This window comes from Somniosus microcephalus, chromosome 1 (assembly GCF_052327205.1).
Source record: "Somniosus microcephalus isolate GS21.2 chromosome 1, FLI_Smic_1.0, whole genome shotgun sequence".
Taxonomy (NCBI): domain Eukaryota; kingdom Metazoa; phylum Chordata; class Chondrichthyes; order Squaliformes; family Somniosidae; genus Somniosus; species Somniosus microcephalus.
The window spans coordinates 257,900,228-257,928,135 of NC_140987.1; the positions used below are offsets into that span (position 1 = coordinate 257,900,228).

Consider the following 27,908-nt stretch of genomic DNA (forward strand, 5'->3'; position numbering starts at 1 on the left):
TGTTGTCACCTGGTGTATCACAGCTCACAAGTGAGCATCAGCAGATTGTGGAGACAGGAACAGCAGTGGAGAGTCCTAGTCGGAGGGCGCAGGACTCTGCCAGCTCAGCTCAGCTGCATGTCGACCCTCTGCCTCTGGGTCCATCCACAGTATCAGCGGTGATGGCACTCCAGGAAAAGATGCAGGAGTCTCTGGCAGGTTTTGTCTCCAGGGTCGCTGCGAGTGTGGAGCGAATGGAGGAGTCCCTCGCTAACATGAGCAGAGCCTTTGTGGAGTCATTGGCGCATGAACGCATCACCTTGGAAAGGATGGCAACCTCCATGGTGGTGCTAAGTCACCAGAGTGTTGAAAACATGGTGAGTGTTCAGAATAGACACATCTCTAGAGGAGCGATGGTCAGCTATTGAACAGAGAAACCAGACCTTCATGGCAGTCCCTCTGAGTAGGACTGCTGGTGCAGATACGGGTCCCCATGGCCCCCCCTGATGTGCAGCAAGGTGCTCTCAAGCCACTTGCAAGCGCTGAGGGGGACCTGACCCATGAGAGGGAAGTTGGTGGCAGACATCAAGTGGGGGCTCCTCTCCAAGCGCTCACACTTCCATGCCACTGCAGAGCCCTCGGTCAGAGCCCCACCAGAGTCCACACCCAACTGAGATCGGCGTCTCAACCCCTGCACAGCCGCAGGAGCAGCAGACTGTTGACGAGCCCTCACAGGTTCACCACCCCAGAGGACGCCCGCCAAAGGTGTCGAGACAGGAGCAGCAAGAAACTGAGCAAGGGGCCTCCACATCTGCTGAAGCCACAGGGGAAGCACCACGTAGGAGCACGCGTAAGAGAAAGATAGAAAGATACTGCACAAATAGTCACAAGGGTAGTCACTTGGGTGAAATTTGATGTTTTGTGTGTAAAAGCCATCATATGAATCATGTACAGGAAACTCTTGTTTAAACGGCACCTAAATATCCAGAATTCTCTATTAACTGGCAAAATTCATACTCCGAAAACAACTCAATAACCGGAAATGTTGCCGAGTCCAAATCCGAGTCTCCCGCTATAGCCGAGTTAGTCAGTGGGGGTAGTTCTCCAAACTGCCACTACTCGGCTTCTTGGTGCTGTCGGAAGTCTGAACACCTCAATAACAGGAATCTGACTCTCCCGCGCTGCCGGTAGTCTCTTCTGATCCGCCTTTTTTCTGTTTACTATATAAGTTTTGTTTTACTGTTAAGTAATTAAAGAGCTATGGATTACCCTCAACTGGCAGTACTGTACTTAATCAAGCATCTTCCACCATCCATTTAACACAACATTCTGCAGGTGAGTACCCACTTACTGTATACTGCACATTTCTTGATTTTTTTATTTTAGTTTGTTAAAAATAGCCTTGGTAGATAACCCTCTCCATCATCCAGAATTTTTAATCAACCGGCACCATCCTGGTCCCATCAGTGCCGGATACCAAAGAGTTTCCTGTACATAAAAAATCTGATGGCTACTGCTGTAGTTGTGGCGTGTGTCATTTCGCGAATGGGACTTCCACATTGAGGGCTTAGGATTACATGCAATTGTCAGTATGGCGGTCAAATTGCTAGGAATCAGCTGGTTCGCGGCCACTGTCGATGCTCAGGTAAGAAGATGCGAGGCAAAAGTGCTCGAGTGGCTAGGCTAAGCAAATCTGGCCAAGATGAGTGCGTTCCTTGCATCCCGGGCAGCTATGTTCTCGCGTACTGCTGCTGTTGGCTGATGGACCTCTGCAGGAGGTTCGTTTTCGCTCTCCTCCTCCTCCTCATCTGAGGAGCCACTTGGTCCTCAGGAAACTGCAAGCCACAATGCTGTGCCAAGTTGTGAAGTGCACAGCAAACCACGACGATTCTGGAGACCCTGGCTGCTGAGTACTGCAGGGCTCCACCTGATCTATCCAGGCATCTGAAGCGCATCTTCAGCAAACCAATGGTTTGCTCAATTAAGGCTCTGGTGGACATGTAGCTCTCCTCAGCTTCATTGGATGGTCTCAACAGTGTCATGAGCCACGTCCTCAGGGGATAGCCCTCGTCTCCAAGTAGCCATCCGTTAAGTTGGTCTGGCGGACTGAATAGCGGAGGCACACTAGACTGGCGCAATATGAAGGAGTCATGGCAGCTGCCAGGGTACTTGGCACAAACATGCAAAATTTCCTTCTTGTGGTCACACACCAGCTGAACGTTAAGGGAGTGGAAGCCCTTGCGGTCGACAAAAATACCTGGATTGCGATGGGGTGCCTGAAGGGCCACATGTGCAGTCAACGACGCCCTGCACCCTTGGAAAGCCTGCCAGATGAGCTAATTCAACCGCACCCGCCGTGACACTTGCTCGATCCTTGGTGAAATGGATGTGATTGTGCGCGAGGGCAAAGAGGGCATCGGTTACCTGCATGATGCAAGTGTGTGCGGCCGCCTGGGAGATGCCGCTGATGTCTGCTGCTGATCCCTGGAATGAGCCTGAGGCAAAAAAGTTGAGTGCGGTGGTGACTTTGACGGCCACTGGTAAGGGTTGTCCACCTGGTCCTCTGGGCTCCAGGTCTTGTTGCAACATTGCACAGATGTCACCCACTACCTCGTGAAAGTCGGAGTCACCTTTGCCACTGCTGCTCAGACATGTTGAGATAGCTGACCCTGTGTCTGTAGACCCTGTTTGGGGGGTATCTCCTGCGCCGACGGGCTTCCATGCGCTGGCCCCTTCTGGCCTGTGCATCTTCAGGTGGGTGAGCAGCAGCTTGGCGCGCCTGTGGTTGCTGCTGCTGCTGTTGTTCGGCCTCATCTAATATCCAGAAGGGAAGGAAATAAATGGCTCCCATGCTTCTGGTAGATGCCTCAGTTGAGGAAGCGCTCAGTGAAGGTGGCGAGAGGGGGTTTCCCAGGAGGTCACACTGGAGATGGTTGTTAGGCTCCGAACTTCCACAGCTGTGGTTATGCCTTCTAAAAGCTCCCCCAGACCTGAGACTATAAAGTCCTGCCATCTGCAAATGATGGCTGATCAAATCTCCTCTTTAATGGTTGACCTGCAGCTGATAGTCAGCAATCCAATTGTGCTCCCGCCAGGTTTCACTGTCGTGTTTCAGAACAGGCGCGTTTCACATGGGAAAAGGGTTAAAATCACAATGGCCATTCAAAATGGCATTATAGGGGCAATTTAGTGCTTGTTAAGGGCCATAACGGCCTATCCCACCTCTTGGAGGCGGGACGGAGACGGGACCATCCGACACCAATTTTTGAAAATTGCGTGGAGGTGGGATGGAGGCGGGGTCGGGCCCGCCCGCCAGATTTTGCAATTTTAGCCACCCGCACACCTCCAATCCCGCCTCCACGGCCCAATGAAAATCCTGCCCTAAAAGTCTGATTTGCTAAAGCAGGGAAAGGTAGTTGGGGGGGAAAAAAAGGGCCAGACCTTGCTGGATAAATAACAGTGCGTTAACGACGCACGCCATTATTAATGTGCAAATCGGCCAGCAAGTTCAGAGGATTAAGAGATACGCCGCGAGTTGCAAATCTCCAGAATTTACTGGTTGATTTACGCCGCTCCGCTGACTGTTTCGCACAAATGGCATCTCGCCCTGAACCTCCCCATTATTTTTCAGAACTTGCTGGATTTGCACATTAATTGCCCATTAAACTCACCGCAGAAAGTTAGAGCTGGAACTTAACAGTGTGATAATTGTTAATACAATGCCAATCAACCTCTCTGGCCCTGAAAGGGAACAATTTAAACAGTGGAGTTTCATTCCTGCATGTAGTAAATTGTTGTTAGAGATTTTTAAAATGTCATTTTTTATTTCAAATTTTTTCTTACTTTTCCTTTGTCCTCTCAACAACAGCAATTTACATTTATATAGCGCCTTTAATGTAGTAAAACATCTCAAGGTGCTTCACAGGAGTGTTACAAAACAAAATTTGACACAGAGCCACATAAGGAGAAATTAGGGCAGATGACCAAAAGCTTAGCCAAAGAGGTCAGTTTTAAGGAACATTTTAAAGGAGGGTAGAGAGGTAGAGGCAGAGAGGTTTAGGGAGGGAATTCGAGAGCTTAGGTCCTGGGGAGCTGAAGGCACGGCCACCAATGGTGGAGCAATTAAAATCAGGGATGCTCAAGAGGCCAGAATCTTTCTTTCCCTCTCTTTATGTACCCGATTTGACTCTAATGTACCCTCCTTCTCCGCTGACCTATGTTTCATTCTCATTCCTTAAATTTCATTGGTTAAGGAGATAGACTGTTGGTCCCGTCGTTCACTAAAGTTCCCGATGCCCTCGCTGTGCCATTATCAGCTCACACTTCCAGCAAGGTACGGCACAAAAGCTTTTTTTGAGATGAAAGGTTGTGGGAAGAAATCTAATAGGGCACGCCGCGAGATGCCCCACTCCAGCAAGATTTGGGCCATTGTGTTTTGCGCACGTACAAGGATTGCCTTCTGTGTTTGCGAGTTTCATTTGAACTCTCAGTTCTAGGACATTTGCCACATCACAGTTGATTTCCCCCGCCCCCCCCCCCCCGCACGTGGTGTCCTGAGTGATCCGATCGGCAGACATTAGATTCTAATTCAGAAGTGTAGCACGATACTCCCCACACAATCAGTACAGTGCTGCACGAGTTTGGAATCCAAACAACTACAGAAGAGATGTCAGGAAGCACATCTTCACACAAAGGGTAGTGGAAATCTGGTGCTCTTTCTTCCCCGCCAACCCCCACCCCGCCACCAAAAAAAGTTGATTTAACAGAATGATACCGGGGCCAAAAGGGTTACATTATGACGACAGGCTGCATAGACTAGGCTTGTATTCCCCTGAGTCTAGAAGAAGATTAAGAAATGACCTAATTGAGGTGTTTGAGATGATTAAAGGATTTGAGAGGGTAGATAGAGAAAAACTATTTCCTCTGGCAGGGGAGTCCAGAACAAGGGGGCAAAACCTTAAAATTAGAGCTAGGCCGTTCAGGGGTGATGTCAGGAAGCACTTCTTCACACAAAGGGTAGTGGAAATCTGGAACACTCTCCCCAAAAAACCTGTTGAGGCTGGGGGTCAATTGAAAATTTCAGAACTAAGATTGATAGATTTTTGTTAGGCAGCGGTATTAAAAGGGTTACGGAACCAAGGCAGGTAGATGGAGTTAAGATACAGATCAGCCATTATCTAATTAAATGACAGAACAGGCTGTAGGGGTTGAATGTCCTCCTCCTGTTCCCATGTTTCTATTGTGTCTGTGCCACCTTTCTGATCAGCACTGTCCCTCAATCCCATTTCCCTGTTTTTTCCCCCGGCATCCTTTCATATTCTTTCTTTGTCCAATTCCCTTTTTGAATGATGTTATGGTCTGCCTCAAGAGCCAATAGAGGTGAAGCATTCCATGTTCTGACTTCCCCCATCATTCTTCGTGATAATCTCAAGTCTATGCTCCCTTACCATATTACAAAAAGAATATAGAGGCACTGGAGAAGGTTCAAAAGAGATTTATAAGGATGATACCAGAATTGAGAGGTTAGAACTATGAGGAAAGACTGAACAGGCTGGGCTCTTTTCTCTATCACAGAAGCCCCACAGTGCAGATAGAGGCCATTTCGGCCCATCGAGCCTGCACCGACACATTGCCCACCCGAGTGGGCAATCTTAACCCTGTCATACTAGGGTAGGGTCCCACAGACATGACCCATCCTCCAGTATCTTGCCTAAGTGGCTAGTGTTGACTTGCAGGCCCCTATATAATCACAGCACGGCCTATGCCGGCTCTTTGAAAGAGCTCTCCAATTAGTCCCACTCCCCCGCTCTTTCCCCATAGCCCTGAAAAATTTTCCCCTTCAAGTATTTATCCAATTCCCTTTTGAAAGTTATTATTGGATCTGTTTTCACCGCCCTATCAGGCAGCGCATTCCAGATCACAACAACTCACCGCATAAAAAATAAAATCTCACGCCGCCTCTGGTTCTTTTGCCAATTACATTAAATCCGTGTCCTCTGGTTAGCGGCTCTTCTGCCACTGGAAACAGTTTCTCCTTATTTACTCTAACAAAACCCCTCATAATTTTGAGCACCTCTATTAAATCTCCCCTTAACCTTCTCTGCTCTAAGGAGAACAATCCCAGCGTCTCCAGTCTCTCCACGTAACTGAAGTCCCTCATCCCTGGTACCATTGTCGTAAATCTCCTCACTAAGGAAGAAGACGACGATGACTTGCATTTCTATAGCGCCTTTCACGACCACCGGACGTCTCAGCCAATGAAGTACTTTTGAAGTGGAGTCACGGTTGTGCCTTGACATCCTTATATATAAAGCCTCTTTTGAGTATTTGCTGTATATTAGTAAGTGATGTAGAAACACTGGTAGAAAAGGGGTTTGTTTGTCAAAAACTATCCGGGAGTGAAATCTTTCATTTACTCTTTGAACACATTATTTAGCTGGTTAGTCGTGGAGATGTTTGTGTTTTGGACCAACCCCTCTATTGACAGACAGACGGAGCATCAGTATGAATATACAGAAAAAATAATTTAAGACAGAAGTAAAATGTGCCAACAGAAAAAATGGCCAATATTGCATGTTAAACCGGTTTGAACTCCTGGAAACATTTGTTTATTCTGCACTGACAGACAGGCAACAGCTCAATGCAACCACAAGGGGGCAGGAGGGGTTCGTTTGCCGAAAGCTCTTGCGATTATTAAAAAGGGTTGATTTTTTATTGCTTGCACACAATATTTGAAGATTATTACTTCAAAGCAAGCCTCAAGAAAGTAGGAGCAGAGGACAAAAATGGGGATTGGTGAAAAATATATAGTTAAAAAAAAAGTTAGAATGGACTTCAGCATCCAGAGTGATAAATGTTTGGAATAATATGCCAGACAGGGAAGCACTGCATTTGTGTCAGGTTCTACATTTACACTGCCCAAATACTGTGCCACATCAAGTCCTGCTCACCCATCACTCCTGTCCTTGATAAACTACATTGGCTGCAGTCCTCCGATTATCCTTTCACAGCCCCCCACCCTATCTCAGTAGCCTTCTCCAGCCCTACAAATCTCCCCTGACCCCCACAGAACTCTCCATTTCCTCCAATTCTGGTTCCTTATGCACCGCCATGCCCTTCGGCCCACCGCTGGTGGCCGTGTTTCAGCTGTCTAGGCTCTACGCTGTGGAACTCTCCCCCGAAGCCCATCTTGCTCTCTACCTCGCTCTCATCCTTTTAAGGACTCCCTTGAAACCCACGACTTTTGAGAGAGCGTGAAGGACAGAGGGACAGAGAAAAAAAATATATATATAGATTGATATAGAGCATGATCTCTATCTCTATATATAGTGTGTGCATGCACACAAATGTCTAGCTCTATCTATATATATATATATACACATACACACACACAGAGCTAGACATATGCGCACACACTATATATAGAGATAGAGATCACACTCTATATCATACATATATATATATTTGTAGATCACTATTGAAGAAACCAAACAAGATTGCATGCTTTATTTAAGTTATTTACTTATGATTGTTCTTGCTTCAGTGCACCTAGATGAGGTGCGCACTAGTGAGTAAACACAGCTGTTTCTGCTCGAAATAGACGGAGCGCTTAAGACACGATCACCAACAACTTTGGGCAGCACGGTGGCATAGTGGTTAGCACTGTTGCCTCACAGCGCCAGGGACCCGGGTTCGAATCCGGCCTCGGGTGACTGTCTGTGTGGAGTTTGCACATTCTCCCCGTGTTTGCGTGGGTTTCCTCCGGGTGCTCCGGTTTCCTCCCACAGTCCAAAGATGTGCGGGTTAGGTTGATTGGCTATGATAAAATTGACCCTTAGTGTTAGGGGGATTAAATACGTGGGGTTACGGGGATAGGGTGGGATATGTGTCGGTGCAGGCTCGATGGGCCGAAATGGCCTCTATCTGCACTGTGAGGTTTCTGTGTGATTTCTGTGGAACTTCAAAGGATCGGTGTTAATGCAAATAGTTCATGTTTTTTGCTTTTTGGCCGACATACACGATTGCCTGTTTTAAACGTGGGTGTTTTTAAAGAGGTGGGGGCTGTAATTAAACAGTGTGGCCTTACAAGGGACAGTTCCACTGTAGCAAGATAATCCAGCATGCCTTACAAAGTATACCATTCCTGTTCTCATCAGACAAGGAGGTCATCTAAATTACCGTGAGTGGCATCAAGGCAGATCCCACTGGTAATATATTAAAATAGATACATCATCTTACATGCATCTTGGTAGATGTAAGCGCCTGCCTGTTTTAAACCTGGATGTTTTAAGTGGTGGGGGCTGCTGTGCCAATAAATACCCTCAGCATTTTCCAGCAGCACAATCGACTGACCAGCTACTTTCTCAATTGCTTACTTTTTAAAAAATACACGCGCAATGTCTGCGCTACATCAACGACATGCTGGAATAGCAGAGCTGCTTACAGCCCCATTCCAAAACTGTAGGTATTACATTAGGGAGACAGCAGTTCAGGAAGGTTGATCTTTAAAAAAAATAAAATGTTAGCAAGTTGTTCCAGGCAGAGTCCTGGTATCAGAGCACTGAAGCTTTTAGTGAAGTTAGTAATGGGATCCTGCTCCCTGTAAGTTATTTTAGCCCCATAAACTGCAGGGAAGCAGATTTCAGAGGACATTCCATCACTGACAGGCCATTAACAATTAGCGGTTGCTAGAGTGTTGTTAATCCCTTAAACTCAGTACAGTTGTCCAAGGCATTTTAGATGGGGTATCAGTTTAAACAAAGCAAGCTGCATGTTCACTGTAAGGACTTACATTCACAAGAAACACAGGAACAGGAGGAGGCCATTCATCCCCTTGAGCCTGTTCTGCCATTCTATGAAATCATGACTGATCTGCATCTTAGCTCCATCTCCCCGCAAGATACGTACAGACCGATTGGGTAAAGGCAAAAGCCAATGCACTAATGGACCTGAGAATTTCCATATTTCAGTAGGGTTGATTATCCGACTGTTTTAGAGCACCTGCCCGTATCTGGTGCCAAAGGAACTAAGGTTGACAAGAGTAGAAAAGACAAAGTGGACTACATTCAGTTCTGGGCAAGGCCTCTCAGGAAGTGGGTGCAGTGCAGATTCACCAGGACAATATCGGGGCTAAAAGGGTTAAGTTACAAGCACAGGTTGCATAGACTAGGCTTCTATTCCCTTGAGTATAGAAGATTAAAGGGCGATCTAATTGAGGTGTTTAAGCTGATTAAAGGATTTGATAGGGTAGAGAGAGAGAAATTATTTCCTCTGGTGAGGGGAGTCCAGAACAAGGGGGCAGAACCTTAAAATTAGAGCTGGGCCAGGAAGCACTTCTTCACACAAAGGGTAAAGGAAATCTGGAACTCTCTCCCCCCAAAAAGCTCTTGAGGCTAGGGGTCAACTGAAAATTTCAAAACTGAGATTGATAGATTTTTGTTAGGCAAGGGGTATTCAGGGTTACAGAACCAAGGCCGGCAGATGGAATTAAGATAGAGATCAGTCATGATCTAATTCAATGGTGGAACAGGCTCGAGGGGCTGAATGGCCTCCTCCTGTTCCTAAATCAAGACCGTCTAGGTGGGTTTTAAAAATGTGTGTCGATTGTGGGAGGACAGGGGGGAGTGTGGAGTATGAAAGTTGGAATTTTATGCATGTGTTGTTAGTTATTAATGCGCAAAGCTGTAGACGGAGGAAGTGGTTTAGGGGTGTGCGTGGTGGTGGTGTGGTGCTGCTGTGTGGTGTGGGTGGTGCACGTGTAAATGAGAAGAAACGATACCTGTTGAGTCCTTGGCAGTACCCAATAGCGGGGTTTTGCCACGAGTATGCCAGCAACACCCGGCGTAGCCTCTGAACCACCTTGGAAGTCAGAGAGGTGAAGAGCCTGTTGTTGGTCAGTGTCCGGAGGAGGTCCAGTTCGATCTGCTTGGACGCCGCTTGCTGTTTGTTCTCGCACAGCTTCAGCAGCTCCTGGTAACGGTTGCTGCTGTATCGCTCCCTTATATGCTGAACTCGCCGATCGGTGCACCACTTCCAAACCTGCCTCCGATGTTCCTTGGGAATGCCATTGCGGATCAGGTTCTTCAACTCTGGAGACGGCACAAGCTCTCCACAGGTCCTGCCAGATAGATAGTTTGCCCATTTCATCTGGATGGCTTTCTCCTGACCTTCCTGGCTGACCGTCGGGTTGTTAGCTTTGTGTTCAAGTGCGTGGATTCTGGCCAAGAGTTTTTCATCCTGCACCGGGGAAGATACTGTCTTGAAGCCATATTCGTCATATTCACTGGGGTGGAGAGAAAGAAACAGAGCTCATTAGTGAACATAGCTGCAAATGGCCAAATTAAGAGAAGATTAAAACAAAACACTTTCTCAGGACAGAAGTGGAAAGGCAGCGTACTATCGAAAGTGTCAGCCGTGGCTCAGTGGGGAGCACTCTCACCTCGGAGTCAGAAGGTTGTGGGTTCAAGTCCCACTCCAGAGACTTGAGCACAAAAATCCAGGCCGACACTCCCAGTGCAGTGCTGAGGGAGTGCTGCACTGTCAGAGGTGCCGTCTTTCGGATAAGACGCTAAACCGAGGCCCCGTTTGCCCTCTCAGGTGGACGTAAAAGATTAAAATTGCCAGTGGGGAAAAAAAATTTCACCACAGAAAATTTGGGGAAAATAATTAAAGAAAGAAAAAAAGGATTTGCCTACCCATAGCGCCATTCACGACCTCAGGACGTCCCAAAGCGCTTCACAGTTTTTTTCAATGGCCCGGATTTTCTGTGGCCTACGGCCGCAAGTGCCAGGTTTATGCAAGGGCTGCGCATGCGCGAAAACCCGGAACTTGTGATCTGTCAAGAATCTTGTCAGATCCTCCACATCCCTGGAAAATGGACATCCGCTGGCGGAGAGTTGGGCTATTTGCCCATGAAATTATTACGCCTTGTAAAAGCAGGCATAAGGCTTTTTTTTTTAAACCAGTGGGTGAAAATAAATATTAAAATACATTTTTTACATCATTTTAACATTCAAAAACCTGTAAAATAAGTTTGTTATTTTTGGCCCCTTAAAAAATGTTTAAATTTATTTTTCAAGGAATTACATTTTTGTTTTAAATGTTTAACGGAATTGCATTTTAATTAATTTTAAACACGTAATGATTTTTTTTATTTCAGTGTTGTGTACATGTGTTTTTTGGGTGATTCCTATTAAGTTCCATTTATGGTGATTCCGTACATAAATGGAACCCCCATAAGTATAATGGGAATCCCATTTCTTTCATTGGTTGGGCGGCCCACGTGATCCCAGGGGTGCTTGTGAACCACATGCTCCCTTGGGATACGTGGGCCTTTACACAGGCGTACGCCCACAGGCCAAGGAACGCGAGTCTCCGTGGATCCAGGACCATCGGGTAGGTTTGCAGATTTATTTGCAAATTCAGGCCCCATTGGCTGTAAGCGGTCGTTTACCCGGGTTTCCAATTACCTTTCTTTTATTCATTCATGGGATGTGGCGTCGCTGGCAAGGCCAGCATTTTTCACCCATCTCTAATTGCCCTCGAGAAGGTGGTGGTGAGCCGCCTACTTAAACCGCTGCAGTCCGTGTGGAGAAGGTACTCCCACAGTGCTGTTAGGGAGGGAGTTCCAGGATTTTGACCCAGCGACGATAAAGGAACAGCGATGTATGTCCAAGTAAGGATGGTGTGTGACATGGAGAAGGGAACTTGGAGGTGGTGGTGCTCCCATGCACCTGCTGGTGGTAGAGGTCACAGGAGATGCTGTCGAAGAAGCCTCGGCGAGTTGCTGCAGTGCATCTTGTAGATGGTGCACACTGCAGACACGGTGTGCCGGTGGTGGAGAGTGTGACTGTTTAAGGTGGTGGATGGGGTGCCAATCCAAGCGGGCTGCTTTGTCCTGGTCGGTGTTGAGCTTCTTGAGTGTTGTTGGAGCTGCACTCATCCAGGCACGTGGAGAGTATTCCATCACACTCCTTACTTTTGCTTTGTTGGTGGGGCAACTCAAGTTATGGCAGGACATTGAGAAGAGCCCTTTGGAAATTCTGACTGCAAGCGTTTCAAGGGAGCTAAGGCAAGCAGAATGAACATATACCACCTTTGGACTGGGGCTGGCTACACCAGGCGGTGCCTTCACCTACAAGGCCACCACAGGAGCGGAGATACGTGGATCTTCCTCAAAGCTTCAAAGCAAAGCACGAGAGATTTTCCCAAATTTAAATGCACCATCTTGTTCTACTCACCTGTAAATGCTGCCAACTGCAAGACCAGATTCATCTTTAATCTCCCATCTCAACTGGTCGTCAACAAGCTGTTTCACCATTTCCCGGGAAGTCTCATCGCTGTTGTTGTCTTGAAGCTTGTGGAGCATCACCAGATACTTGCTCTCGATCTGGCAGTACCTGGCTTCCAAATAAGCACACTGCAGCAAGAGGAGAAAAGGTTTCTAACTATCGACAGAGATTCAAAATAGTTCGCACATTTAACTTCACACTAGATTTAGTCCCGGAATTTTAAAAAATCCTAGAGATGAGGGGTATTGATACGAGTAGATAGGGAGAAACATTTTCCACTGGCAGGAGGGTCAGTAACCAGAGGATGCAGATTTAAGGTAAATGGCAAAAGAATCAAGTGGGCGATGAGGAGAATTTTTTTTTACGCAGCGAGTTGTGATCTGGAATGCACTGCCTGAAAGGGCGGTGGGAGCAGATTCAATAGTAACTTTCAAAAGGGGAATTGGATAAATACTTGAAAAGGAAAAATTTGCACGACTATAGGGAAAGAGCAGGGGACTGGGACTAATTGGATAGAGTCTTTCAAAGAGCCGGCACAGGCAAGTGACTGCATCAGAAATTCCTTTGAATAATTTCAAAAGCAAAACAATGGGGGTGGGGAGGAAAAGAGATGAGATTTTAAAAATAAAATAGAAGGCTCCTGGATATTCTGAAGAACCTGCTTCAGAAGCAACTCTGTTGTTTGTGGGATCCGCGTGATTTTTTGACTTATTCGCTGCGACAGGCGGAACTTCTGCAATGTCCAACCTGCCCACTAGGTGGAGACATCGCACATGCTCCATCCATTTAATATAGTTCCATCTCGGAGCCTGTGTTTAGAATCTGCGGTTCATGGAGTGTGCTGTGAGGAGGATGCCGAGAAACTCCAGTATGATTTGGACAGGTTGGGTGATTTGGCAGATGCAGTATAATGTGGATAAATGCCTGCTTTTTAAAAGTGTAACTGCTGGAGACTTACCCTCCTGGAGAAACCTGCAAAAAATACTTAAGTTCGATGCGCATGCGCTGTCTCTCTGGCGCACGCGTTCCACCAGTCAACCCCTTCTTTCAGGGGAACGGAAGTGCCGGTTTCCCACACATGCGCAGTGCATGCACGAAACCGGCACTTTCGTTGGGCCTACGCGTGAGTACCCAGTGTGTACTCACCCATGGGGACCCGAATTTTTGGGCCATTGTGAATAGCTGGGGTCCTAGCACCAATCCCTGCGGTACCCCACTTGTCACTGCCTGCCACTCGGAAAAAGACCCGTTTATTCCAACTCTTGGCTTCCTTTCTGCCAACCAGTTCTCTATCCAAGTCAGTACCTTACCCCCAATCCCATGTGCTTTAATTTTACACGCTAATCTCTTATGCGGGACCTTATCGAAAGCCTTCTGAAAGTCCAAATACACCACATCCACTGGTTCTCCCTTATCTATTCTACCAGTTACATCCTCAAAAAATTCCAGTAGATTAGTCAAGCACGATTTACCTTTGTAAATCCATGTTGACTTTGTCAGATCCGGTCACTGTTTTCCAAGTGCTCTGCTATTACATCTGACCACTCCATCCTCCTCCAACGCCTCTCCACTGTAGTCCAGCTGGGTGGGACTGCACTTGCCTGGTTCCATTCTTATCTATCTAATCGTAGCCAGAGAATCACCTGCAACAGCTTCTCTTCCCACTCCTGCATCGTTACCTCTGGTGTCCCCCAAGGATCTATCCTTGGCCCCCTCTATTTCTCATCTACATGCTGCCCCTTGGCGACATCATCCAAAAGCACAGTGTCAGTTTCCACATGTACGCTGACAACACCCAGCTCTACCTCACTACCACTTCTCTCGACCCCTCCATGGTCTCTAAATTGTCAGACATCGAGCAAAAATTTTCTCCAATTAAATATTGGGAAGACCGAAGCCATCGTTTTTGGTCCCCGCCACAAACTCCGTTCCCTCGCCACTGACTCCATCCCTTTCGCTAACATTTGTCTGAGGCTGAACCACACTGTTCGCAACCTTGGTGTCATATTTGACCCTGAAATGAGCTTCCGACCACATATCCGCGGCATAACTAAGACCACCTATTTCCACCTCCGTAACATTGCCCGTCTCTGCCCCTGCCTCAGCTCATCCGCTGCTGAAACCCTCATCCATGCCTTTGTTACCTCTAGACTTGACTATGCCAACGCACTCCTGGCCGGCCTCCAACATTACACCCTACGTAAACTTGAGCTCAACAAAAACTCTGCTGCCCGTGTCCTAACTCACACCAAGTGCTGTTCACCCATCACCCCTTTGCTCGCTGACCTACACAGGCTCCTGGTTAAGCAACACCTCGATTTCAAAATTCTTATCCTTGTTTTCAAATCCCTCCATGACCTCACCCCTCCCTATCTCTGTAATCTCCTCCAGTCCCACAACCCCCACCGAGATATCTGCGCTCCTCCAATTCTGCCCGCGAGCATCCCTGACTATAATCGCCCCACCATTGGCTGCCGTGCTTTCAGCTGCCTGGGCCCTAAGCTCTGGAATTCCCTCCCTAAACCTCTCCGTCTCTCTCTCCTCCTTTAAGACGCTTCTTAAAACCTACCTAATGTCTCCTTATGTGGCTCGGTGTCAAATTTTTTATCTTTTAATGCTCCTGTGAAGCATCTTGGGGACATTTTACTATGTTAAAGGCGCTATATAAATACAAGTTGTACATTCTATGTAATTCTGTGTAACATCGCTTTCTCTAACTCGCACCCTCGGTTTCCTCTCTTCCGGCCAATTCCTCATCCACCTAAATAACAACAGAAAATGCTGGAAAAACTCAGCAGGCCAGGCAACATCCGTGGAGGGAAATTAGAGTCGACGTTTCGGGTGAACCCTTTATCAAAACTGGAAAGGAAATGAAATAGATCAAAGGCAGGGCTGCGATAGAACAAAAGTAGTGAAGAGACATTAAGAGGTATTCAAAACCAGACGAGATGGTAATAGGACAAGTGGAGACTAAAGACGGCTCAGATTAGGTGTGAAGTGTACTGGCAGAAAGAGAGACAGCTGCCATGTGGGAGAGAGAAAAAAAAGGGGTGGGGGGAACCCAAAACAAAGGGGTGGAAAAAAAATAGAAGTAAAAATGTAATAGGGGCCGAGGTTATGATCTGAAATTGTTGAACTCGATATTGAGTCCGGAAGGCTGCAAAGTGCCTAATCGGAAGATGAGGTGCTGTTCCTCGAGTTTACGTTGAGCTTCCGTGGAACAATGCAAGAGGCCAAGGACGGTGAGGTCCGAGTGGGAATGGAGCGGTGAATTAAAATGACAGGCGACCGGAAGCTCGGGGTCACCCTTACGGACTGAACGGAGGTGTTCCGCAAAGCGGTCACCCAATCTGCGTTTGGTCTCCCCAATGTAGAGGAGACCGCATCGTGAGCAGCGAATACAGTATACTAGATTGTAAGAAGTACAAGTAAATCGTTGTTTCACCTGGAAGGGGTGTTTGGGGCCCTGGACAGTGGGAAGGGGGGAGGTATAGAGGCAGGTGTTACATCTCCTGCGCTTGCACGGGAAGGTGCCAGGCGAAGGGGAAGGGCTGTTGGGGGTGATAGAGGAGTGGACTAGGGTGTCTGAGGACGCGGTCCCTACGGAATGCTGAAAGGGGAGGGGAAGATGCCTTTGGTGGTGGGATCACTTTGGAGGTAGCGGAAATGGCAGAGGATGATCCGTTGAATGTGGAGGCTGGTGGGGTGAAAGGTGAAGACAAGGGGAACCCTATCGTGGTTCCGGGAGGGAGGGGCAGGGGTCAGGGCAGAAGTGCGGGAGATAGAACGGACACGGTCAAGGGCCGTGTCAACCACAGTAGAGGGGAATCCTCGGTTGAGGAAAAAGGAAGACATGTCGGAAGCACTGGTGTGGAAGGTGGCATCGTCAGAGCAGATACGGCGGAGACGGAGAAACTGGGAGAATGGAATAGAGTCCTTACAGGAGGCGGGGCGGGAGGAAGTGTAGTCCAGGTAGCTGTGGGAGTCAGTGGGCTTGTAGTGAATATTGGTCGATAACCTATCCCCAGAGATGGAGACGGAGAAGTCGAGGAAGGGAAGGGAAGAGTCAGAGATGGACCATGTGAAGGGGAGGGAAGGGTGGAAATTGGAGGCAAAGTGAATGAATTTGTCTAGTTCAGGGCGAGAGCAGGAAACGGCACCAATACAGTCATCGATGTACCGGAAAAAGAGGAGGTGAGGGATGGGACCCGAGTAGGACTGGAACAAAGAGTGTTCCACATATCCCACGAAAAGGCAGGCATAGCTAGGACCCATGCGGGTACCCATAGCAACACCTTTGATTTGGAGGAAATGAGTGGAGTTAAAGGAGAAGTTGTTCAATGTGAGAACAAGTTCAGCCAGGCGGAGGAGGGTGGTGGTGGATGGGGACTGGTTGGGCCTCTGTTCAAGGAAGAAGCGGAGCGCCCTCAGGCCATCCTGGTGGGGGATGGAGGTCCATGGTGAAAAGGAAGCGGTTGGGGCCAGGAAACTGGAAACTGTTAAAGTGGCGGAGGGCGTCGGAAAAATCACGGATGTAGGTGGGAAGAGACTGGACAAGGGGAGGAAAAATAGAGTCAAGATAGGAAGAGATAAGTTCCGTGGGGCAAGAACAGGCTGAAACGATGGGTCTACCAGGGCAGTCCTGTTTGTGGATCTTGGGAAGGAGGTAGAAGCGGGCTGTGCGGGGTTGGGGAACTATGAGGTTGGTGGCCGCGGGGGGGGGGGGGGGGCGGGAAGATCTCCAGAGGAGATGAGGTCAGTGACAGTCTTGGAAACGGTAGTTTGATGTTCGGTAATGGGGTCATGGTCCAGGTGGAGGTAGGAGGTGGTGTCGGAGAGTTGGCGTTCAGCTTCTGCTAGGTAGAGGTCAGTTCACCAAACAACAACAGCACCACCCTTGTCAGCAGGTTTAAATGACAATGTCAGGGTTGGATCTAAGAGAATGGAGTGCTGCAAGTTCAGAGGGAAGTAGGTTGGAGTGAGTGAGGGGAGCAGAGAAATGGAGACGGCCGATGTCACGGCGGCAGTTAGCGATGAAAAGATCTAGAGAGGATAAGAGGCCAGGGGGAGGGGTCCAGGTAGAACGGGAATTCTTGGCCCCTATTACATTTTTACTTATATTTTTTTTCCACCCCTTTGTTTTGGGTTTTCCCTCCCCCCCCTTCCCTTTTTTTTCTCTCTCCCACATGGCAGCTGTCTCTCTTTCTGCCAGCACACTTCACACCTAATCTGAGCCGTCTTTAGTCTCCACTTGTCCTATTACCATCTCGTCTGGTTTTGAATACCTCTTAATGTCTCTTCACTTCTTTTGTTCTATCGCAGCCCTGCCTTCGAACTATTTCATTTCCTTTCCAGTTTTGAAATAAGGGTTCACCCGAAACGTCGACTCTAATTTCTCTCCACGGATGTTGCCTGGCCTGCTGAGTTTTTCCAGCATTTTCTGTTGCTATTTCCTCATCTACCTCCCTGGTTTCATCCAGGAAACCGTGACCTTGTGTAGCAGCCTTACACGTAGGCTGGGAATTTTCTCAGATGCTTCTGCTAACAAATATATCCCAGCTCACATGCTTTATTCATCCTCGGGATGTGGGTGTCGCAGGCAAAGCCGGCAATTACTGCCCATCCCCTAGTTGCCCTTATGAAGGTGGTGGTGAGCCGCCTTCTTCAAGCGCTTGTGGTGAAGGTACTCCCACAGTGCTGTTAGGTAGGGAGTTCCAGTTCGATACAACAAAGTGGTTTTAGAGGCCATTTCAGAGGGCAGTTAAGAATCAACCAAATTGGTGTGGGTCTGGAATCACATATAGGCCCAGACCATTTAAGGACGGCAGATTTCCTTCCCTAAAAAGGATATTAGTGCACCAGTTCAGTTTTTACGACAATCAGGCACTTGCCTGGATGATTGCAGCTCCAACGACATTCAAGAAGCTCAACACCATCTAAGACAAAGTAGCCTGCTTGATTGGCACCCCATCCACCACCTTAAACATTCACTCCCTCCACCACCGGCGTACCGTGGCTGCAGTGTGTACCATCTACAAGATGCACTGCAGCAACTCGCCAAGGCTTCTTCGCCAGCACCTCCCAAACCCGCGACCTCTTCCACCTAGAAGGACAAGGGCAGCAGGCGCATGGGAACACCACCACCTCCAAGTTCCCCTCCAAGTCACACACCATCCTGACTTAGAAATATATTGCCGATCCTTCATCATCTCTGGGTCAAAATCCTGGAACTCTCTACCTAACAGCACTGTGGGTACACACGGACTGCAGCGGTTCAAGGCGGCGGCTCACCACCACCTTCTCAAGGGCAATTAGGGATGGGTAATAAATGCTGGCCTTGCCAGCGACACCCACATCCCATAAACGAAGTTTAAAAAAGGCAGCTTCATGGTCACTTTTACTGATCCTTCTTCTTAGGCAGTCCCTCGGAATCGAGGATGACTTGCTTCCACATTAAAAATGAGTTTGCAGGTGACTGATGCGGGACCTACAGTCTCGGTCACAGGAGGGTTACTGATACCAGCTGTTTGTTTCCACATTTTAAAAACTGAATTCAAATTTTCAAAACTGCCATGGTGGGATTGGAACTCATGGTTCTCTGGATTATTACTCCAGGCCTATGGATGGCTAGTGCAGTAACATGACCAAGTTTCAAACCACAAAGGTGCTTTAAACTAAAAGCAGCACGGGAGTGTGCAGGATTCAGCTTGGAGCGAAATACATGAATGCAGTGGGGAGGGGGTTAATTATCTTGTAACCCCATGCAGATACAGTATTCAATCAACCTGAAACCTAATCATTGAATCATACAGTACAGAAGGAGGCCATTCGGCCCATCGTGCCTGTGCCGACACTCATTATTTACCAATTAGTCCCACTGCCCCTGCTCTTTCCCCACAGCCCTGCAAATGTATCCCGTTCAAGTATTTGTCCAATTCCCTTTTGAAAGTTATTATTGAATTTGCTTCCACCGCCCTTTCAGGCAGTGTGTTCCAGATCATAACAACTCGCGTAAAAAAAAATTCTCCTCATCTCCCCTCTGGTTCTTTTGCCAATTACCTTAAATCTGTGTCTTCTGGTTACTGACCCTCCTGCCAGTGGAAACAGTTTCTCCTTATTTACTCTATCAGAACTCAAACATCATTTTGAACACCTTTATTAAATCTCCCCTTAACCTTCTCTGCTCTAAGGAGCGCAATCCCATGCACCTCAAACAGCACGATACCACTGAACCCGACACTGCCAAACACCAAAGTCTTTAACCAACTCGCATCCATTCTGTTAGATATTCGTAGAGTTGCTGACTCATGTCTCTGTTAAACATGCGAGGGCAAACGTAATTTGTTATGTTGCAAGAAATGCTCCATAAAGCTTCCTTCCGGTCCAAGGCACTGAAGAATTAAGTTAACTCCTTGAGATAATGAGCAGCATTAACCAGCTTTAATAACATTTACTGCGGGGTCGCTAATCAATCTCAAACAGCGATCGACAGTTCAGCATCAAATCAAGGGGAAGGGAGATGGAAATTAGAGAGGTGTTCAAAATGATATGAGGTTTCAATAGAGTAAAAATGGAGAAAGAGTTTCCAGTGGCAGGAGGGTCGGTAACCAGAGGGCACAGATTTAAGGTAATTGGCAAGGAGAACCAGGGATGAGATGAGCAATTTTTTCTAGGCAGCAAGTTATGATCTAGAATGCGCTGTATAAAAGGGCGGTGGAAGCAGATTCAATAGCAACTTTCAAAAGGGAATTGGATAAATATTTGAAAAGGAAAAAATTTGCAGGGCTATGGGGAAAGAGCAGGGGATTGGGACTAATTGGATAGCTCTTTCAAAGAGCCAGCACAGGCACGATGGGACGAATGGCCTCCTTCTGTGCTGTATGATTCTATGATTGAGATTCCGTGTTAGAAGGGACGTTTAACAGAAAGAAAAGCATCTCCAGTCGACTGGAAACATGCATTTATTAATATGAAAACCTATCGCTGGTTTCGCAGGTGACCCTCTCATGACCTGATACAATGTGTCCCGTGACCGCCACCACACATCCCACCCATGACGAGCTCGGCCGCCCCGTACCTTCATGGTCAGAGTCTTCTCACGATCGCTGCTGCTCTGCCAAAGCTTGGTGATCTGGAAGATCTCCGAGTTTAAGAACTTGTTTTGCGTTTTGTAGGCTTCTTGATCATCCTGTTGAAAGAAAACAAAGTATTTGAACGGATGACTTCAAAGTAACTGTGGTTTGCAGTTTATTTTTAAAACACCAAAACGTCCCATAGCTATTTCCTGTCTGATGGTTTAACGAGCCATCAGAATAAGTATCTATACAGATACTCCAACCCTGGCCCCATTTTGAACTTGCTCTTGCACGTTCCTCCTCAAATCCACAGTAACCTTCAAAGCAAACTAAATCTGCTCTCAATAAATCCAGTCAGATGGGACATGTGATAGAGTGGTCCACATTTGCTCTCATCAGGCAAGCACACGAACAATGACGGAGAGGAAAAGACCCTCTGGTGTCTTGTGTATCACAATATATACACTCCCTATCCCACCCCACCCCACACAAAAAAAGATTAAAACTCCCAGGCCAATTTGTGGGGGGGGGGGGGTGGGGGGAAGAAATTCTGGGAAATTCCTCTCTGTCCCCCGCGCCCCCCGCCCCGCCCCGCCTCGGGCAATCGAAACTGATCCAGCAGATTTCACTGGCCCTGATAGTTCCATCCGGCACCTACCTTTTGTAAGAGGCGGTCTCCGCCCCAGCCAGAAACAGGTCCATCTCTCGCTTGAAGGAATTCAGCGAATCAGCGTCCACCGCACAAGCCAGCAGCCTCATCCAGAGGTCCACTATTCTCTGGGAAAAGAACCACCTCCTGATATCTAACCTAGATCTGGCCTTGTACAACTTCAAATGGTGACCCCCTGGTCCTCCCTAACCTATTTAGTTGGAATAGTTATTTCTTTTGTATAGAGGGCTTTAAATGAATGTGTGCTTTCACCTTTGGTGCATTCACAGACAAAACGTTACTCTGATTATTCGATGCATCAGGTTAAATCAGTAGATTCCATGGCCTCGTCCCTTCCTATCTCCGTCACCTCCTACAACCCTCCGAGATCTCTGCGCTCCTCCAATTCTGGCCTCTTGCGCATCCCCGATTTCCATCGCTCCACCATTGGTGGCTGTGCCTTCAGCTGCCTGGGCCCTAAGCTTTGGAATTTCCTATCCAAACCTCTCCTTCTTTAAGACGCTCCTTAAAACCCACCTCGTTGACCAAGTTTTTGGTCACCTGTCCTAATATTTTCTTTATGTGGCTCGGTGTCAAGTTTTGTTGGCCAACACTCCTCTAAAACGCCTTGGGACATTTTATTACGTTATATAGCCTAAAAATTAGAGCCAGGCCTTTCAGGAGTGAAATTAGGAAACACTTCTACATGCAAAAGGTGGTAGACGTTTGGAACTTTCTTCCGCTAACGGCAGTTGATGCTAGGTCAATTGTTAATTTTAAACTTGAGATTGATAGATTTCTGTTAACCAAAGGTATTAAGGGAGATATGGGACAAAGGCAGATACATGGAGTTAGGTCACATATCAGCTATGACCTGATTGAATGGCGGAATAGCCTTGCGGGGCTAAATATTCCTATATAAATGCAAGTTGTTGTTGTCATCATTTGTTGGCTATGACTGTAATGTATTATCACATGGTTTGTCACATGGTTTAGTATGAGCATGCTCAGTTCACTCTGGCCTAATAGAGTAAGCATATGGACGAGCAACTCATTGCGTTTGTTCTACCCACATATATTACATTTTGGCAATGAGGATGGGATCCCAAAACCAGTTTTAGGGATCATGGAAGGACACGGTGTTCAACCTTCGAGTTGACAAGTTTAAGGTGATTTTGTGCCACCTAAACTGAATTTTTGCGATGTTTTACCGTTAATGCTGATGCAGAATCATCTATGCTTCACCTTCACGTGTATGTATACACAGCAACAGCGGCATTGATTTACACAGGTAGTATGCTGGGTCACTGTTCGACAGGATCGGGACAATCATGGCCATGCCTACGGGATTCATCGAAAGCCTCGGCATGTATGACCGAGCTTGCGAACCACAGTTCTTGCATTGAGCGAATGAAGATTTTTTTAAATTTTTTTTTAATTTTTTTAATTTTTTTTTAAATTTTTTTTTATTTTTTTTAAGGCCAATAACATTATTGAGACCGAAGACGCAGATGAGAATGTTCAAGCTCAAAATAAAGTAATTCGTGAATGGAAGAAAGCATTTTTTGTAACGGTGATCGAGTCAGATGTCTACGGAACATTGACAAATCTACTTGCACCAGGCAAAGCGAAGGATGCGTCGTTTGAAGACACTGTCGAGAAACTCAAGGATCATTCCGACCCAAAGCCGTTAGAAATAGCAGAGAGCTAAGTTTGGTACCAGAAACCAAAAACAAAGTGAAACCATCAGTGAGTACATTGTAACTCTTAAGAACCTGTCTTTGCATTGTAACTTCGGCACGTTGTTGGATCGTGCGTTGCGAGATAAGTTTGTGCGTGGGCTGGTGGATGAGCACACACAGTCCAAGTTACTGAACACTCCGAACCTAACATTTGACATAGGGCTGCCCTATCTATGGAGATGGCGTCTAAGAATGCTAGGGAGCTCCGTCCAACTCAAGTGACTAGTGCAGCTGAGGTCCACAGTCACAAAGTAACCGCCGAACCTAAAGCTGTGAGACCGAGTCAAAAGCATGTCGGTGAGAGCAGTTCAGTGAATTGTTATCGCTGCAATGGAAATCACTCACCACAGTCCTGCCAATACAGAAATGTGTTCTAGTGGCAATGCAAAGCAGCGACAACAAAAGGGAGGAATTCACAATATTGAAGTGAACACACCTGATGTTGAAGACTATGCCACTAGGGGCAACCATGAGAAAGACTTCCGTACAAAACTTTTGATCAACGAGCAATATACAGCTATTGATATGTGTATCAAGATGACAGCAGATTGCTCTATCATGAGTAGGGACACATATGAGAGTAAGTTTAATCAAATACCACTTACAAAGAGTGTCAGAGTTAAAAACCTACGTTGGAGAAATCCTAGAGCGGAATGTTGACAAAGAGAGTCAATAGTACCTCACCATCAACACACACAAGGGACTGTACTCATTCATACACCAAGTTGCAGTATGGTGTAAAGTCCTCCCCAAAATCTTCCAGTCTACAATGGATAAGATTTTGCAAGGAGTTCCAAATTGCTTATACAATCAAGACAATGTGCTGATCGCAACAAGCAGCGAGGAAGAAAATCTAGAAGTATTAGATTTAGTGCTTCAAATGTTGAATTCACACAATGTAAAATTGAAAAGGAGCAAATGTGCTTTTGTGCAGCCTGAGGTTGTGCACCTTGGTCTGAAAGTTGATGGAAATGGCTTGCAACCAGTTAAGGAAAAGGTTGATGCTGTCATCAATGCTCCAAGCCACAGAACGTGTCCGAGTTAAGATCTTTCCTTGGAATGGTCCAGTACTACGCATGTTTCTTACCTTAGTTAGCAGCCATGTTAGCTCCATTGCATTAGCTCCTCAAGAAGGATGTCCAGTGGAAGTGGACGAAAGCGCAACAGGACGCTCACGATGCTTGTAAGAGAAGTCTCTCTAGCGATGCTCTACTTGTGCACTATGACACAGACCGTGAGTTTAAGTTAGCATGTGATGCTTCCAGTTACGGTGTGGGAGCCATCATAAGCCATGTAAAGGATGACGGCCAAGAGAAACCAATCGCATTCACATCGCGAACCCTCACAAAGAGCAAAAGAAACTACGCGCAAATTGTAAAGAAGCACTCGCCATAGCTTTTGGAATCATGAAATTCCAACAGTTCCTGATCAGCAGAAAGTTTACCCTGATAACCAATCATAAACTACTCCTAGCAATATTGGGGCCCAAATCTGCCATCCCTGCACTGGCCGCATCAAGACTGCAATGCTGGGCAGTGTTGTTGTCACAATATGACTACACGATTGAATATCGCACTTCAAAGCAAACCATAATCGCAGATGCCTTGTTCAGGTTGCCACATGAGGACTCATGTTGGGAGTGAAGGTGAGATTTTCACATTAGGCACAGTTGACAAAGACTTTCCTGTGAATGCAACTGAGATTGCAGATGAGACTCAAAAGAACTCAGTACTGAAAAGAGTGTATGAAAACACCAGATGGATGGACTGATCAGTGTCTGGACACAGAATTGAAACCATTCCATAACCATAATACTGAATTGTCTTGTGAGCAAGGTTGTATCAAGTGGGGAAACAGAGTGGTGGGACCTAATTCTTTGAGAGATAGAATTCTGGCCGAACTTCATACTGAACATCCAGGGATCATCAGTATGAAATCAATTGCAAGAAGCTTTGTTTACTGTCCACAAATGCAGAGTTTGCCAAAATTGCAGAAACAAACCACCCAAAACTCCACTACAACCCAAGTGGACCTTTTCAGAGAGTACATGTAGACTTCTGTGAGAAAGTAAATGATTATTTCCTGGTACTTGTAGATAGTCACTCAAAGTGGATTGAAGTGAAACACATGGGTTCAAATACTACAACTGACGGTACCATAGATGAGTTGAGTCTATCTTTACATGTCATTGGTTTACCTGAAGAGTTTGATTCTGATAATGGCCCTCAGTTCTGTTCTGTTCTATTCCAAGAATTCATGAAACGGAACGGTATCAAACGCACTCTCATTCCACCATATCATCCAGCTTCAAACGGAGCAGCTGAGAGGTCAGTCAGAATAGTGAAAGAAGCTCTCAAAAAGCAAGCGTTGCAGGGTTGTTCAGGATTCAGCATGAAGCAATGTTTGGCAAATTTCTTGCTGAAGTATAGAACTACTCTGCACACTAAACATCAGAAACGTTATTATGACAGCAATCAGAAAGAACACAGTTTCAAACAAAAGGAGTGTGTTCATGTTCTCAGTCCCCCTGGAAAGTCAAGTTCACACAAGTGGGATGAAACCATAGTAGAGGTTGGTGGAACCAAGAGATACTTGGTTGAAATTGGTGACAACATCCGAAGTGTTCATGTAGATCAAATTATCTCTGCTAGAGATGAACCAAGACATGATCTTGGACCATTTGATCATGAACTCATACATGAGTTTGACTCGATTCAGATTTCAGTAACTGAAGTACCAGGTTCAAACAAATCTGAGATAGAAACAGGATCATCTATGAGTTCGGAGTCAAGACAAAGCAGCCCAAAAATTGGTTCAACACCAAAACCTTCTATAAAGGAGATCAGGAAGGCTCCGCAAGCCTGTTATTAAACTGGATTTGTAGTTAATTTAAAAGAAAAAAAAGCCAGGAGATTTTGTTATGTGGTATGTGTGATGCTGGGAAAGTGGGGGCATAGTTTTGTTGTATTTGAGAGGGGAATACATACATTTTTTTTTAAGGGGAAAGCAGTGTAATGTATCATCACATGGTTTGTCACATGGTTTAGTATGAGCATGCTCAGTTTGCTCTGGTCTAATAAAGCAAGCACATGGACTAGCAGCTCATCCTGTCTCTGTCCTTCATTTGATCTACCCACATATAGTACAAGAACCAATTACCTTCAAATGTGCAATCTTCTCCTTCAGTTTGCTCAGCGTCTCGGCGGTGACTTTATCGCAAGCTTCTGGTAGGGAGATGCTTTCGCTGGCCATCTGCTCAGAGAGTTTCAGGATGACTTCTTGTTTGGCATGGTTTTTCTCCATCAGCAACTGGGCGTGTTGCTTCAGCTCCTCGACGTGGCCTCTCTGCAGCCTCAGGTTATGCTCCAACTCTTGCTTTTCCTTCTCCAGCAGGCAGACCCGGTTGTCCCGGTCCCTGATCTGCCGCACCTTGTGCCGCACCAGCTCCAGGCGGGTGGACTCATCAGCCGCGAGGTAGGAGTTGCAAGCCCTCTTCTCCTGCTGTGCGGCTTCCAGAGCCCTGTGCAAGAGCTTGACCAGTTCCTGTCAAATTATCGGCAAAACTCCATTGTCAATTGTTTTTTTTAAAAGGCGTTAAGCAATCCCACCTCAAACAAAACCCCCCAAATGAAACAGACCCTGGAAAGGGTGCAGAGAAGGTTTACCAGGAGGATACCGGGGATGAGGGACTTCAGTTATGGAGACTAGAGAAGCTGGGATTGTTCTCCTTAGAGCAGAGAAGGTTAAAGGGAGGCCTAATAGAGGTATTCAAAATTATATGGGGTTTCAATAGAACAAGTAGGGAGAAACTGGTTCCTCTGGTAAGTGGGTCGGTAACCAGGTCATAGATTTAAAATAATTGGCAAAAGCACTAGAGGGGAAATGAGGAGAAACTGTTTCACACAGAGAGTTGTTGTGATCTGGAACGCACTACCTGAAAGGGTGGTGGAATCAAAATCCATAGGATCTTTCAAAAGGGAATTGGACATGTACCTGAAGAGGACTAATTTGCAGGGTTATGGGGAGAAGGCCAGGGTCTGGGACTAAATTGGACAGCTCTTTCAAACAGCCAGCACTGGCACGACGGGCCGAATGACCTCCTGTTGTGCTGTAAGATTTTATGATTCTAACTTTAACCCAGTCACAAATTACATCCAAAAAGCGGTTTCCTCATATAAAATGGCAAACATATATTACAAGGGGAACCATAAATCAGGACATTTTAAAATATGTTTTTTAATATTCATTAGCGGGCCTTTGCCTGTCCCTAGTTGACCTAAGGTGGTGGTGATTGAGCGGTTTGCCACAACCGAGGGGCTTGCTAGGCAACTTCCGAGGGCAGTTAAGTGTCAACCATGTTGGTGCGGGACTGGAGTCACATATAGGCCCAGAACGGGTAAGGACGGCAGATTTCCTTCCCTAAAACAGACATTAGTGAACTGGATGTCTTTTTTTGATGAGACATTAAACCGAGGTCCTGTCTGCTCTCTCAGGTGGATGTAAAAGATCCCACGGCACTGTTTTGAAGGGCCTATTGGAGACCAAAAAGATAACCTGTGTGGAGGTGGAAGACATGGGAATGGTTCTTAATAAATACTTTGCATCTGTCTTCACAACAGAGAGGGACGATGCAGACATTGTAGTTAAGGAGGAGGAGTGTGAAATATTAGAGGAGATAAACATAGTGAGAGAAGATATATTAAGGGGATCAGTGTCTTTGAAAGTAGATAAATTGCCAGGCCTGGGTGAAATGTATCCTAGGCTGTTGAGAAGCAAGGGAGGAAATAGCAGAGGCTCTGACCATCATTTTCCAATCCTCTCTGGCTACAGGTGTGGTGCCGGAGGACTGTTAATGCGGTACCGTTGTTTAAAAATGGGAGAAAGGGATAGACCGAGTAATTACAGGCCAATCAGCCTAACCTCAGTGGTGGGCAAATTATTTGAAAAAAATTTGAGGAACAGTATTAATCGTCATTTAGAAAGGCACGGATTAATCAATAACAGTCAGCATAGATTTGTCATGTCTAACTAATTTGATTGAATTTTTTGAGGCGCTAACAAGGAGGGTTGATGAGGGTAGTGCGTTTGATGTAGTCTACATGGATTTTAGCAAGGCTTTTGACCAGGTCCTACATGGCAGATTGGTCAGAAAAGTAAAAGCCCATGTGATCCA

At 46.5% G+C, this 27,908-nt stretch overlaps 1 protein-coding gene across 3 annotated transcripts in view; it reads right to left on the reverse strand.

The window, feature by feature from the left end:
- tbc1d2 (TBC1 domain family, member 2) overlaps positions 1-27,908 on the reverse strand; it is a 101,329-nt gene that overhangs the window by 12,232 nt on the left and 61,189 nt on the right. For all 3 annotated transcript variants that reach the window (XR_015078980.1, XM_085992594.1, XM_085992602.1), the window contains exons 7-10: positions 25,895-26,278; positions 20,347-20,457; positions 12,219-12,397; positions 9,758-10,261 (exon numbers count right to left, since the gene is read on the reverse strand). Coding sequence is in view for 2 of the 3 variants with exons in the window: in XM_085992594.1 (XP_085848720.1) it covers positions 9,758-10,261; positions 12,219-12,397; positions 20,347-20,457; positions 25,895-26,278 (1,178 nt within the window). In the remaining variant the exon portion in view is untranslated. The remainder of the gene's footprint in view (positions 1-9,757; positions 10,262-12,218; positions 12,398-20,346; positions 20,458-25,894; positions 26,279-27,908) is intronic.